General features: G+C 43.0%; 1 protein-coding gene across 1 annotated transcript in view; it reads right to left on the bottom strand.

The window, feature by feature from the left end:
* Positions 1-10,560, bottom strand: part of LOC126470316 (uncharacterized) — a 219,869-nt gene extending 209,309 nt beyond the window's left edge. Inside the window, exon 1 of the mRNA XM_050098092.1 lies at positions 10,383-10,560. Coding sequence (XP_049954049.1) covers positions 10,383-10,451 — 69 coding nt within the window. The 5' untranslated portion in view covers positions 10,452-10,560. The remainder of the gene's footprint in view (positions 1-10,382) is intronic.
* Positions 10,561-12,070: the final 1,510 nt, after the last annotated feature.

Genomic DNA, 12,070 nt, shown 5'->3' with positions numbered 1-12,070 from the left:
TTGAATCGCAGACAATGATCCAGCAGAAAAACATCGTTCTTACCCTGATTGTGAGCCGCTATCGTGGCTGGTATTAGAGTGACGGCGCAGAGGCGCTCTGCACTAAGTTAAACCGTTTGAATCAAAGAGGAGTATGTCTTCACCAGAAATTGTCCGCTAAGTGCTACTGTGTGCATCTATAAACCGAGTTTAGCCCTAAGCCTTTCCGCAGTGTTATCCTGAACAGAGAAGCTGCTGAGAACCGCGAATCGGATGGTGGCGTAAGACGAACAATCCCTCCTTGCTCCCCCCCCTCCCCCTCCGAGTCAATAGTGCAGTGTGCTGACACACTTCACAGTTCAAGTAGGCATCAGACACCGATATGCAGCGATACATAAATACATTACTCATTTAAGTGTTGCTATGTTAAAAAAACATACGTAAAGCTGTGTGCTATAAGAAAAGTAAGCCAGCCCGCTTACAAACTGTGCGAAATTCCATTCCAATAGCACGCTTCGGTATCCTGATGTTCCCGAAAGTCCTGTAGCCTCGAAACTACCACTGCAAAGTTAGTCGTTTCCATCTCCTAGTTTCAAACGGACATGACATGGTTATTTAAGTAGAAGGCGTTTGTCGTTCTGTGTTTAGGACAGTAAAACCAAACAAGACCTAGGAAAAAAGAGCCTCGTTAACCCTCAGTGTTGTTTGAGCAACGAGAAACACTGTCACTGAAATGGAAACTGCACGGTTAACAGGCGCCCTTACCGCTCGTAACTTCCTGGAATTAAAACACGCGACGAAACAACATGTCCATAAACATATAAGTAAACTCTTGCGTCCTGGCGCGTAAATTTTATGGACTGACTGTGCAAGTAGCTGAGACAGTTTATACTCTATTTCAACGTCTCCATTTGTACTCTGCAGGCTTCTGCCAAGAGTACAGTAAAATGCACGAGGTACCAGTATTTTTTCCCTGGCTTCCACTTTATGGTGGAGCAGGGAACAACCTTCTTGTAGGACTCCCAACTTTCCTACTGAAACCTTTGCTAGAAATTTCTCTAGATTTCTTTAGATTAAAACTAACTGTAGCTGAAAAGGAAAATCTAATATAAAGCTCCATTCAAAGCCGTTTTCGTAAAACAAGAACAGAATCGTGTGTAAGCAAACTTTGCTTCCCCTCTGTGTTGCCGATTAAGTCCAACGATTCACTTAGGTCAGCTCTGTCGGCCTCTGATCGTAACCATCATGCGTTGGACTTCCTGTAGCCTACGTTTTATGGAAGGACTGAAGGGAAAACATAATTCGTTCTTGCAAACATTTAATACATTTTATCAAAAATTGTGCTTTAAGACTTCTCGATTTTCGACATAGGATTTAATGTATCCACAGCAGCTACATCATTAAAGACGGCAGCCTTTTTCCGACAAGAATGTGAGAACACTGCCACGGCCTTGTTCAAAAAAACAACCTCGACAATCACACGCTATGATTTACCTGACACATAGTCGTGTGAATGTTTTTGGGGAACATCCAAACAGACACGATGCCTAACATATTACGTCCACATCTAAACTCAAAAGTAAATTTCCTAATAAACGGGATACAACCACATGCCAGCGCTTTAAAGGGCTTATATCTGCGTTACCCCTTGAAGTATGACAGGATAAATATTTGGAAAGCAATTGAAAATAAAGTTGAGAGACTAGGTTTTATTCATGTTAGACAATTTTTGCACTAGGTTCGGAGTAACACGAAAGGCACTAACTCTCCGCTGGTTTTGGTTATAATCAGCCTAGAGCCGATTTTTTTTTTTTTTTTTACTTTTTTTCAATGTTGTCGACTCTACACATTGCCTCAAAAAGGTAGCAGGGTTTCTCTAGACGATATTTGTATCTAAGTAATGTATCAGTTTACGATAACAAACCTTCCTGTCCTAGAGGTGTACTCAAATTATGCAGCTATTATTCTTTACTCCGTGATTAAAATGTGTCCACATCGTAGCAGCAGCAGCAGCAGCATCAAAATCAAGACTAAGAACCTTGGCGTAGTTCCATCTTAATGCGAACAGGGATATGAAATATCGCGTGACAAGGATGAAGTATAAAGGTGAGTGCACTTACATAGTGTCTAAACTAGGGATATACTACTCAGAATAGCTACGGAATCGGACAAAACACTTCATACAGTAAAATATCCCGTATTAAGTGCTCCACATTTCAGTTGGGCATTTCTATTACACTAAGCAAATTGGTGACGAATCATGCAACTGTTCCTTCTTTTTTTTCGTTTATCTAGCTTCAGGCTACCGGACCGATGAACAGTATTGAAGAAACGGCTAATGAGCGTTTTGCAAGTAACATATTTCGTACGTGAATTACATTTTCTTCAGATTTTTCCAATAAACCTGTGTTATCTGCCTTCTCCACTGCTAAGTTTATGTGAATGTTCCACCTTAAATTATTCCCGCAGAAACTCAGGTACTTCAAGGTTGAGATTAATTGCAGTGAGTGATAGTGGATCACCTAGTAACTATATATATATATATATATATATATATATATATATATATATATATATATATGAAGATCTCCTAGTCTGTTTAAAAGCACTGAATTACATTTATGTCTAAATTCAGCTGGCAACCTTCGAACCAGGCGTTGATCCCGTGAAAAATTGTACATTTCGTAACACTTTTCTAACGATTTCATCTATCCGCGCCGAACTTCCGCGACCACGTTCACGGGGTAACACAGCAAAATAATTGATGAAGCATTTACTGTTGGCTTTTGTCTCTGGGTCTTCGGTCGACGTTTGGCTGACGATTTTTCGGGCGTTTCGTCTGCACGAGTGGCTGACAACTTTCACCACCGATCGCTGCTTGCTCCATGGCACACACTCGTGTTGGCAAAACGTCAGATAAATCGTCAAACACTAGCCGAAGATCCCGAGACGAAAGCCAGCAGGTGGTGTCAAGTGGCCAACGGAAGCCGAAGTAATTTTTAATTGTTGAAGCATTCGTTCAAGCTAGGCCTACCTCCAAGAATAGTTTTAATGCACCGAGCTTATAACAATGTACCTCACTGAGAGGTACTACTTTATTTAATTTTATACTTCTTTAGATCACTTTAGAAGCTTCGGTGCCCTTAATTTCATTTAATTCTCAACAACTGGTAATTTCGGGAAAATAATTTGATGGACGTCTTCAAAATCCATAACCACTGACAATAACAACGAGACCATGAAACGGTTCCGTGACAATTTACTACTGTGAAACGTACAAGTGGTGCGCCACCAACTGCTCATTAGCGCTGCTCCTTGCTCATTTAACAATCTGAGTTGTGCTGCCTGGGGATGAGGCTGAAGGGCTGGGGATAATGATGGCTCCCTGCTGCCTCCAGCCTACGAATGCATTTGTAGCGCAGTATGAATGTAAATGTACGGTTGGAGACTCCGAAATACGAGACAGCCGGCAGATAGCGCGCTCTAAAAGTGGACCATTTCACGGCAGAGCCATCTGTGACTGCTACAATCATCTGTGCGTTGGAAACAACGCTGGGGTCCCACGGCGCTGTCCTGAAGCAAATAAAATGTCGAATTCAAAATCCGGCGTGGTTTATCCATAAAATACCAACGAAAGAGTAATCGGAAAACTCAGGTGGCTGATATACACTATTTAGCCGCGTAGATGAAAAAAGTTTTGGTTTTGTAGTGTTTTAATACACATAAATTTAACCGTGTTGCTTGTAACTGAGATCGGTGACCGTATTATAAATATGTGGAATATTTTTTACTGTTCCTGTCACTTTTTACTAATATTTTTTAGCACGGCGCGTTATGGTAGCAGGCTGTTAGATGCATTACAGTGAGACGTATGTTCATCTGAAGCGTGAAGTTGATTATTTCCTCGATGTGACAGTGAAGTTACATATCGAAATTTAACAACTGTTGGTAGAAAATAGTCTGGCACACTGAGCACAGTAATGAACAAAACGTCACTTAACACTTTTACACTACAGGCCATTAAAATTGCTACACCACGAAGATGAAGTGCTACAGACGCGAAATTTAACCGACAGGACGAAGATGCTGTGATATGCAAATTATTAGCTTTTCAGAGCATTCACATAAGGTTGGCGCCGGTGACGACACCTACAACGTGCTGACATGACGAAAGTTTCCAACCGATTTCTCATACACAAACAGCAGTTGACCGGCGTTGCCTGGTGAATCGCTGTTGTGATGCCTCGTGTAAGGAGGAGAAATGCGTACCTTCACGTTTCCGACTTTGACAAAGGTCGGATTGTAGCCTATCGCGATTGCGGTTTATCGTATAGCGACATTGCTGCTCGCGTTGGTCGAAATCCAATGACTCTTAGCAGAATATGGAATCGGTGGGTTCGGGAGGGTAATACGGAACGCCGTGCTGGATCCCAACGGCCTCGTATCACTAGCAGTCGAGATGACAGGCATCATATCCGCATGACTGTAACGGATTGTGCAGCCACGTCTCGATCCCTGAGTCAACAGATGGGGACGTCTGCAAGACAAGCATCTGCACGTTTGCAGCAGCACGGACGATCATCTCTGAGACCATGGCTGTGGTTACCCTTGACGCTGCATCACAGACAGGAGCGCCTGCGATGGTGTACTCAACGACGAACCTGGGTGCACGAATGGCAAAAATTCATTTTTTCGGATGAATCCAGGTTGAGTTTACAGCATCATGATGGTTGCATCCGTGTTTGGCGACATCGTGGTGAATGCACATTGGAAGCGTGTATTCGTCATCGCCATACTGGCATATCACCCAGCGTGATGATATGGGGTGCCATTGGTTACATGTCTGTCATCTCTTGCTCGCATTGACGGCACTTTGAACAGTGGAAGTTACATTTCAAATGTGTTACGACCCGTGGCTCTACCCTTAATTCGATCCCTCCGAAACCCTACGTTTCAGCAGGATAATGCACGACCGCATGTTGCAGGTCCTATACGGGCCTTTCTGGATACAGAAAATGTTCGACTGCTGCCCTGGTCAGCACATTCTCCAGATCTCTCGCCAACTGAAAACGACTGGTGAATGGTGGCCGAGCAACTGGCTCGTTACAATACACCAGTCACTGCTCTTTATGAACTGTGGTATCGTGTTGAAGCTGCATGGGCAGCTGTACCTGTACACGCCATCCAAGCTCTGACTCAATGCCCAGGCGTATCAAGGCCGTTATTACGGCCAAGGGTGGTAGTTCTGGGTACTGATTTCTCAGGATCTATGCACCCAAATTGGGTGAAAATGTAATCACATGTCAGTTCTAGTATAATATAGTTGTCCAATGAATACCCGTTTATCATCTGCATTTCTTCTTGGTGTAGCAATTTTAACGGCCAGTAGTGTACATTCAGATGTTTACATTCCACTGGTCTTTGTGACGTAAACGTCGGAGTGTTTACGTGTTAAGTGGTGAAGGTGTGTATATTACTGTGCTCAGCGTGCCAGATAAATTTCCAGAAAAGATGGTTAAATTTCAGTACGTAACCTCACTGACATACCCAGGAAACAATCATCACACTTCTGATTAATGTAATGTGTAAGCAGCTGTACTACATCTGATGACAGCTTGCTGCTAAAACGCACCGTGCTAATAAACATTAGCAAAAAGAGACAAATGGCAGAAATTATTTCAAAAATTTTAGTAAGGACGCCTAATGCAACGTCTTTTTCGATGAGATACACTCAGGGTTTACGAAATGTCAACGTGCTGTCACTACATTAGGGGCTGCAGCCATAGCGCGCACAAGAGAAGAATATGGATGTTTCTGAAAGTGTTAGAAAGTATTTTAACATCCTTCAGAAACATACATACTTCTACAATTACGGGCACAGAACGCAGCATAGAGAGAAACAGTCTTCCCGTTATCGCTCATAAACCGAGTAGAGTAGCTGGAACCCATTTTGACTATTTGAAGTAGTCTGAACAGTGATAATTGAGACATTTTCTTCTGGCAACTAAAGGAGATTTATTAATGTGTATCCACACCTTTTCACGTCGACTGTCGTGCGAGCTATTTCTTCTTCTGCCCGGCTACGGAATGTCAGTACGATTGCATACCCTCTTCATAAAAACCGTTACTAACCACTGCTTGACGTTAAACAAAGAGTGCTTCGCGTAGTAGTCCACGAGGTACGCACATTAAAATCACATTTTACTGCTCTGTCGTCTGTTTTCACAGAAAAGCTTTATGAATGGAAACAAAGGACTATTCCAAGCCGAGTAAGAGTTCTTTCATGTCAAAATAACGACACAGCCTGAGAAATTCTGCGCAGTAGGAATTGGCGTTTCACCTGCGTCGGCTAACTCTGATATTTGAGTGGAAACATTGCTGCAAACGTTGATGTGGTCATTCTTACCTGCCGCTCGAGGGATTCCTCTTGCCTGTTTCGTTACTAGCATGTTGGATCGCTTTCTAAAGCAGCTAAGTTTTAACACTGGCACACGAGGTACCAGTCTCGATTATTTGCTTTCTGGAAATTCAAACAGTTATCAGCGCTGCCTTTATCTTCATCATATTGCATTTTCTCCGGACAGTGTTCAGTTAAGCTACTGCCACTGCACGTGAGTTTGCAGCATCCCATTACGTTAGGGGCAGGAAACTCCCTTGGGAAAACATCTGTTCGTGGATAATGAGAAATTCAAACTTAATCCTTATCGACTACGAGATTTATGTCCCCGCAATCAGTAATAAACTGCTGTGAGTAAAATTTTAACGCAGCCGAAGTATCCTCTGAAACAGCAGGCGATTTCTTAAATGAATAAAGTACACAGAAATAAAATAATTAAACTCGATCAATTACAATTTCATTCAATAACCACAACGTATTACGAACACCGTGCTCGTACGGGTAGCGGAATAGTATATTTTGGATGACTTCACAATACTTTGGCTACGTTAGAGTAGTTATTTCAGACTGATCGTTCTTTTTTTAACATAATGCCAAAGAATGGTACATGCAAACTCTATACTCCCACACTCCTAACAGACAACTGTGTGACTTAAGTATTAAGCTGCCTAATCCGTATCAATGGAACACCAACGCAGTCCACATAAAGTATATATAGTTCACGCAGTACCTCTGTTCCTTATAAACAATGAAAATCGATGACTCCTAAATGAATTAAAATACAAAGCCAGCCTTTAAAATATTTCTTTGAGACGATATTTGCGGGCTATGCACTGAGTTGATCATTTATGAAAAGAAATCTTGTTTGCCGCTCTACATTCTTATTAGGAGCACACACATGTCTCTATCAGCGAATGCACCCCGTGGTGATATAAAATAAGGAATCCATGCGTCAGGTGTGTTCGGTTTCGAGCCTCCTGGCCTGACAGCTTGAACTTTCCTAAAATATGTCTAATCTGAGACGATCATCTGTACATAGCTCTCAATTACTCTACTGTGCTGTCATATCAGCGAGCAAAGAAATGACGATGTACGTCATGAGACAAGAGCACACCAATTTAGGTACGCGGTTCACCAGCTGTTAAACTTTTTACCTTGCATTAACAGCACAGGGGTTCCTGCAGTAAAACTTTCAACTGAAAGATTTACAAACATAAGAAAAACTCTCATATGAGGCAGATGAGCTGTGTTCCTTACAAAGGAGCAGTGAATTCAAACCGTAACAAGTCTGTAAACCAATCGACGCGTGATCGTTGAGGAGATGCTCAACATATTAGTGACAGACGCTACAACAGGTATTTGCTGTTGCAGTTTCAGGAGCGTGTGCTCCAAGAAGAGCAGATTAGCTTATTACTTCCTCCCATATACTTCTCGAGAAATAGCCAAGAAAAAAATCAGATAAATTAGAGCTCATACCGAAGTTTAAATAGTCGTTCGTTCCAAGAACTATCTGCGAGTGAAAGAGCACAGACTGTGAAACAACTCATTTGTCTCACATGCCGTGAATCAAGGCTGTCGGGCAGATGCAGTATTTCTCGATTTCAGGGAAAGTATTTGACTCGGTACTACACCTACGCTTATTATCGCAAATACTATCGTATGGGGGTATCAACTGGATTGTGACTGGATTGAGGATTTTTTGGTAGGTAGGACGCAGCAAGATCTCAAGAGTCATCGACAGATTAAATAACTAAAGGCGTGCCCCAGGTGAACGTGTTGTGTCCCTTTCCGTTTATGTTTTATGTGCATGACCTTGCGGGAAATAATTGTAACCGGAGATTTTCCACACCATGCAATTACCTATAACTAAAACAGTCAGAGAAGCTGCGCAAATATTCAGTCAGTTCTTGATGAGATTTCAAAGTGATGCAAAGATTGGAAACTTGCTTTAAATGTTAATAAATGTAAAACTGAGCAATTCGCAAAACAAAAATGACTAATATCAGCGAGTTGCAGTTGGATTCTGTTGATGCATACAAATGCCTGGGTGTAACACTGCAGGGACGTGAAGTGGAACGATCACATAGGCCTAGTCGATGGTAAAGCGGGTAGAAGACTTAGGATTATTCGTAGAATATCAGGGAAACTTATTCAGTCTAACTAAGAACACAGCTGAAGTGTGTGTGAGCTGTACCACATAGGACTCGCAGGGGACATTGGAAGTATACAGAGAAGGGCATCACGAATGGCTGCAGGTTTGTCTGACGCGTGGGAGAGTGTCAGAGATGTTGATGTAATTTAAATAACAGACACTCGAAACAGACGCTAACCATCACGAGAAAGCCTACTTACATTGTTTTAATAATAGGCTTAAATGAAAACTCTAGGAATATATTACAATCCTCTACGTATCGCAACCCGTAGGTACCGTGAAGACGAGATTAGAGTAATTACAGCACGCACAGAGGCATTTAAACATTCATTCTTCTCGAGCTCCATTCGTGAATTTAACGGGAAAAAGCTCTAAAAACTGGTACGTACCCTCTACCACGCACTTAACGGCTCTTTGCAGAGTATTGTAGTAGACGTATACGAAAAGAGGAAAATGGCAATGGTACCAAACCTACTCTCCGCCGCCCACCATATGGTGGTTGGCGGAGTCTCTAGATAAAGACAGAATTTGACTAGTATACCTAACCTTTTCTCTTTCATTCGATATTGCAATAACATTTGTTGACATATGTAACTGCCCATAATAAACTTTATATCAGTCTGTAATATTTCAAATATTTAACACTCACTGAACTAAATACATCAATAATAATTCAGAGCCGATTCCACTTTTCACTCTGACTTCAGATCTTAAATCTATGAAGCGAATGAAAGCCACTTAATAATTTACGAGATGTGGAGCGCGATTAATCGCTATTCAAGCTCTCCAGATTTGGGGGTCTATTATTGTGAAACATTACGTTGGTGCTACCTGAGTAGTCTCATCCACGTTTGTGGAAAACCACCTGAACGTCGCACTCGAGATAGTATCCTCTCAGAAGTACGCCGAAATGCGTTGCACAGACGACGATAAAGCCATAAAATTAGAGAGTAAGTTCAGTAGTCGCAAAATCTTCCACAGGAGACTTCAGCGTTAATACAGAATAAATTTCGGTTTTCTTACTGCTGTCATAAATCGGAGCGCGCACGTATAAGTTGACTTATGTGTGTGACAAGGCAGAGGAAAGAAGCTGAGAGGAGTCAGCGAGCGGGCGCCACCAGAGGTGTGGGCCAGGGAAGCGGAACAGGCGCGGCGCGTCCAAAAAGCGAGAGCACAAACCTGTGGCTGCTGGAAGCAGCTTTTTCAAAGCCGTGGCGGGAACGAGGGGGGGAAGCGAAGGCAGCTGGCCCGGGGAAGGCGAGCCGACCCAAGGCGTCTAACGAATGCAAAAGCCAGCCGCTCAACCAGTTCTCCTCACTTTTGTGGCATTCGACGGCTCCGCCTCGATGCCAAGTCAATCCTGCAGTAGCGCTGCCCACTTGGCTAGTGTTCGATGACAAACTGCATTTCAGCTACGTTTAATTCCGGTGCGTACAGAAAACTAAGATACTTACCTACTTCTGTCAAACGTTACGCCAAAACCTATGAAACTGTGGAGCTTTCATTTGTCTGCACGAATGTCCGATTTGCATAGCCTTCCGGGAAAAATTCTCCTCGCCCTAATTGTTGTGAATAAAACAAATGTATTCCCCAATTTCTGTTATTAGGAGCATTGTAGCCACTGAACCACGCAGCCAGATAAATTCGTAAATTACTTTTAATTCGAAGGGAACAAAAACAAGGAAGAGCTGTGTACATGAAAAGCTTCGGTATGGTACACGAATAAAACCAATAAATACATACATTAAATATCTTAGAAAAAATAATTGTTTCTGTAGCTGTAAATTTTCAAAATTTGAAGAAAATCCCCGCAGAGAATTTCAGTTACAATTAATTATTCTAGTGGAGCGTTACCTTGTTTTCGGAGAACTCCCCTTCCGTGAATATGTTGAGGGTGGAGGTATTTTCTGTACTGAATTTCATTTCACACGAGTTACACGAGTCAGGGCAGCAGCTCACACAACACAAGCAAGGGCAACTGCGGTCACATCGCGGCCGCGCGCCGAACTGACGGAATGCCAAACGACGCCCTGCGCCAGTGGCAGCCGGCAGCCGGCAGCCGGCAGCGCCAGCGCGCTCTCGCGCAGCGCGAACAAACTAGGCGCGCGCTCGAGGACCCTGCCTCCCCACTCGCAGGCACAAAAACATTCCACAGCCACACTGGTAGGCGCCCTTCCCAGTTACTGAACTCCAACTCTTAGTCATCCTCCCTGTTTTCGTGCTGCCGAGCCTCGGCCGCTTATTGTGTCCTCAATTCCGGCGCCCCCATTACGCGAAACTGGCAGTAGCTTCCGTTTTGGTAGGAGTCTTTCACATGTCTTGTATCTCCAGCATTCTTCACACTCATCATTAAGCTCCAAAACTCCCCACATCCTTCCACTGCACAGAACACCTAAATCCTCTTAATTTCTTGTGATCATCGTTACCGATGGATGCAAACTATGTGACCAAAGACTCCTTACAAATTTTCAAGATCCCTTATTACTTGAGGACTCTAGGAATACACTACAAACTAGGGACCGCGAAGGCAACGCGCGCAGATAGATTTAGTAATTCTTTCCGCACTCCATACGCGAAACGGAAAGAAACTTCAATAGATAGCACAATAGGAGGTACTCTCTGTCATACACTTCAGAGAGGTTTGCAAAACGTAGATTTAGATGTAGACGTAGATGCAGATCGTCGGTTTCCTGTCGCAAGTACGCGTATCTCCAGGATTACGAACTGGACAGCCGTAAAGTTTTCAAATACCAATTGGCAATTACGGTAAAAAATAGGAAAAACCTTAATATAAGCTCTGGAATCACCACTGGTGGATCATGGACTGTGCGGCTGATACCGATGGAGTTTCGAGTCCTCCCTCGGGCATGGGTGTGTGTGTTTGTCCTTAGGATAATTTAGGTTTAGCAGTGTGTAAGCTTAGGGACTGATGATCTTAGCAGTTAAGTCCCATAAGATTTCACAAACATTTGAATTTTTGAACCACTGGTGGGGATACATTAATCCTTAACGTCCAGGTGCGCTCTCACAGACCGCTATCGTTTATTGTCACTCCGTTGCTAGCGTGGGGTAGGAATTTACGGCGTTGTCTAGTTGTTCTGTCTCGACGCTGCCGTGTTTTCCTTTGTCAGTAGTCACTTCAGCGTGATGTGGACCGATACTATTACTGCTTCTTTCGTGCTAGCGGTCTCTGAGACCGCACCTGAGACTTTTTCGTTACGGATTTAGTGGCCAGGCCTTCGACTACTGTTCGTGTTACAGGCCCTGACTTTGAGGATGCTGTTTTAAAGTGGTTTGAAGATAGTTTATGAAGTGATTTTCTATCAGATGGAGACAGCGAATTTGAAAGTGATCATAATACAGAATCGAAACAGAGTGAAAGTGAATACGAATTTGTTTTTCCACCTTTGAATTCCTCAAATGTAACAAGTGGTCAAAGTGATGAAGACAAAAGTTAAAGGTTTTGTCAGAAATGTATTTGGTGAAACAAATATCGCTGGTTGTCGAAGCCTCCTCTCAACCAATTTCATGTTTGGCGGCGT

This window comes from Schistocerca serialis, chromosome 3 (genome assembly GCF_023864345.2).
Source record: "Schistocerca serialis cubense isolate TAMUIC-IGC-003099 chromosome 3, iqSchSeri2.2, whole genome shotgun sequence".
Lineage (NCBI taxonomy): Eukaryota > Metazoa > Arthropoda > Insecta > Orthoptera > Acrididae > Schistocerca > Schistocerca serialis.
This window is presented reverse-complemented; position numbering and strand designations above follow the sequence as displayed.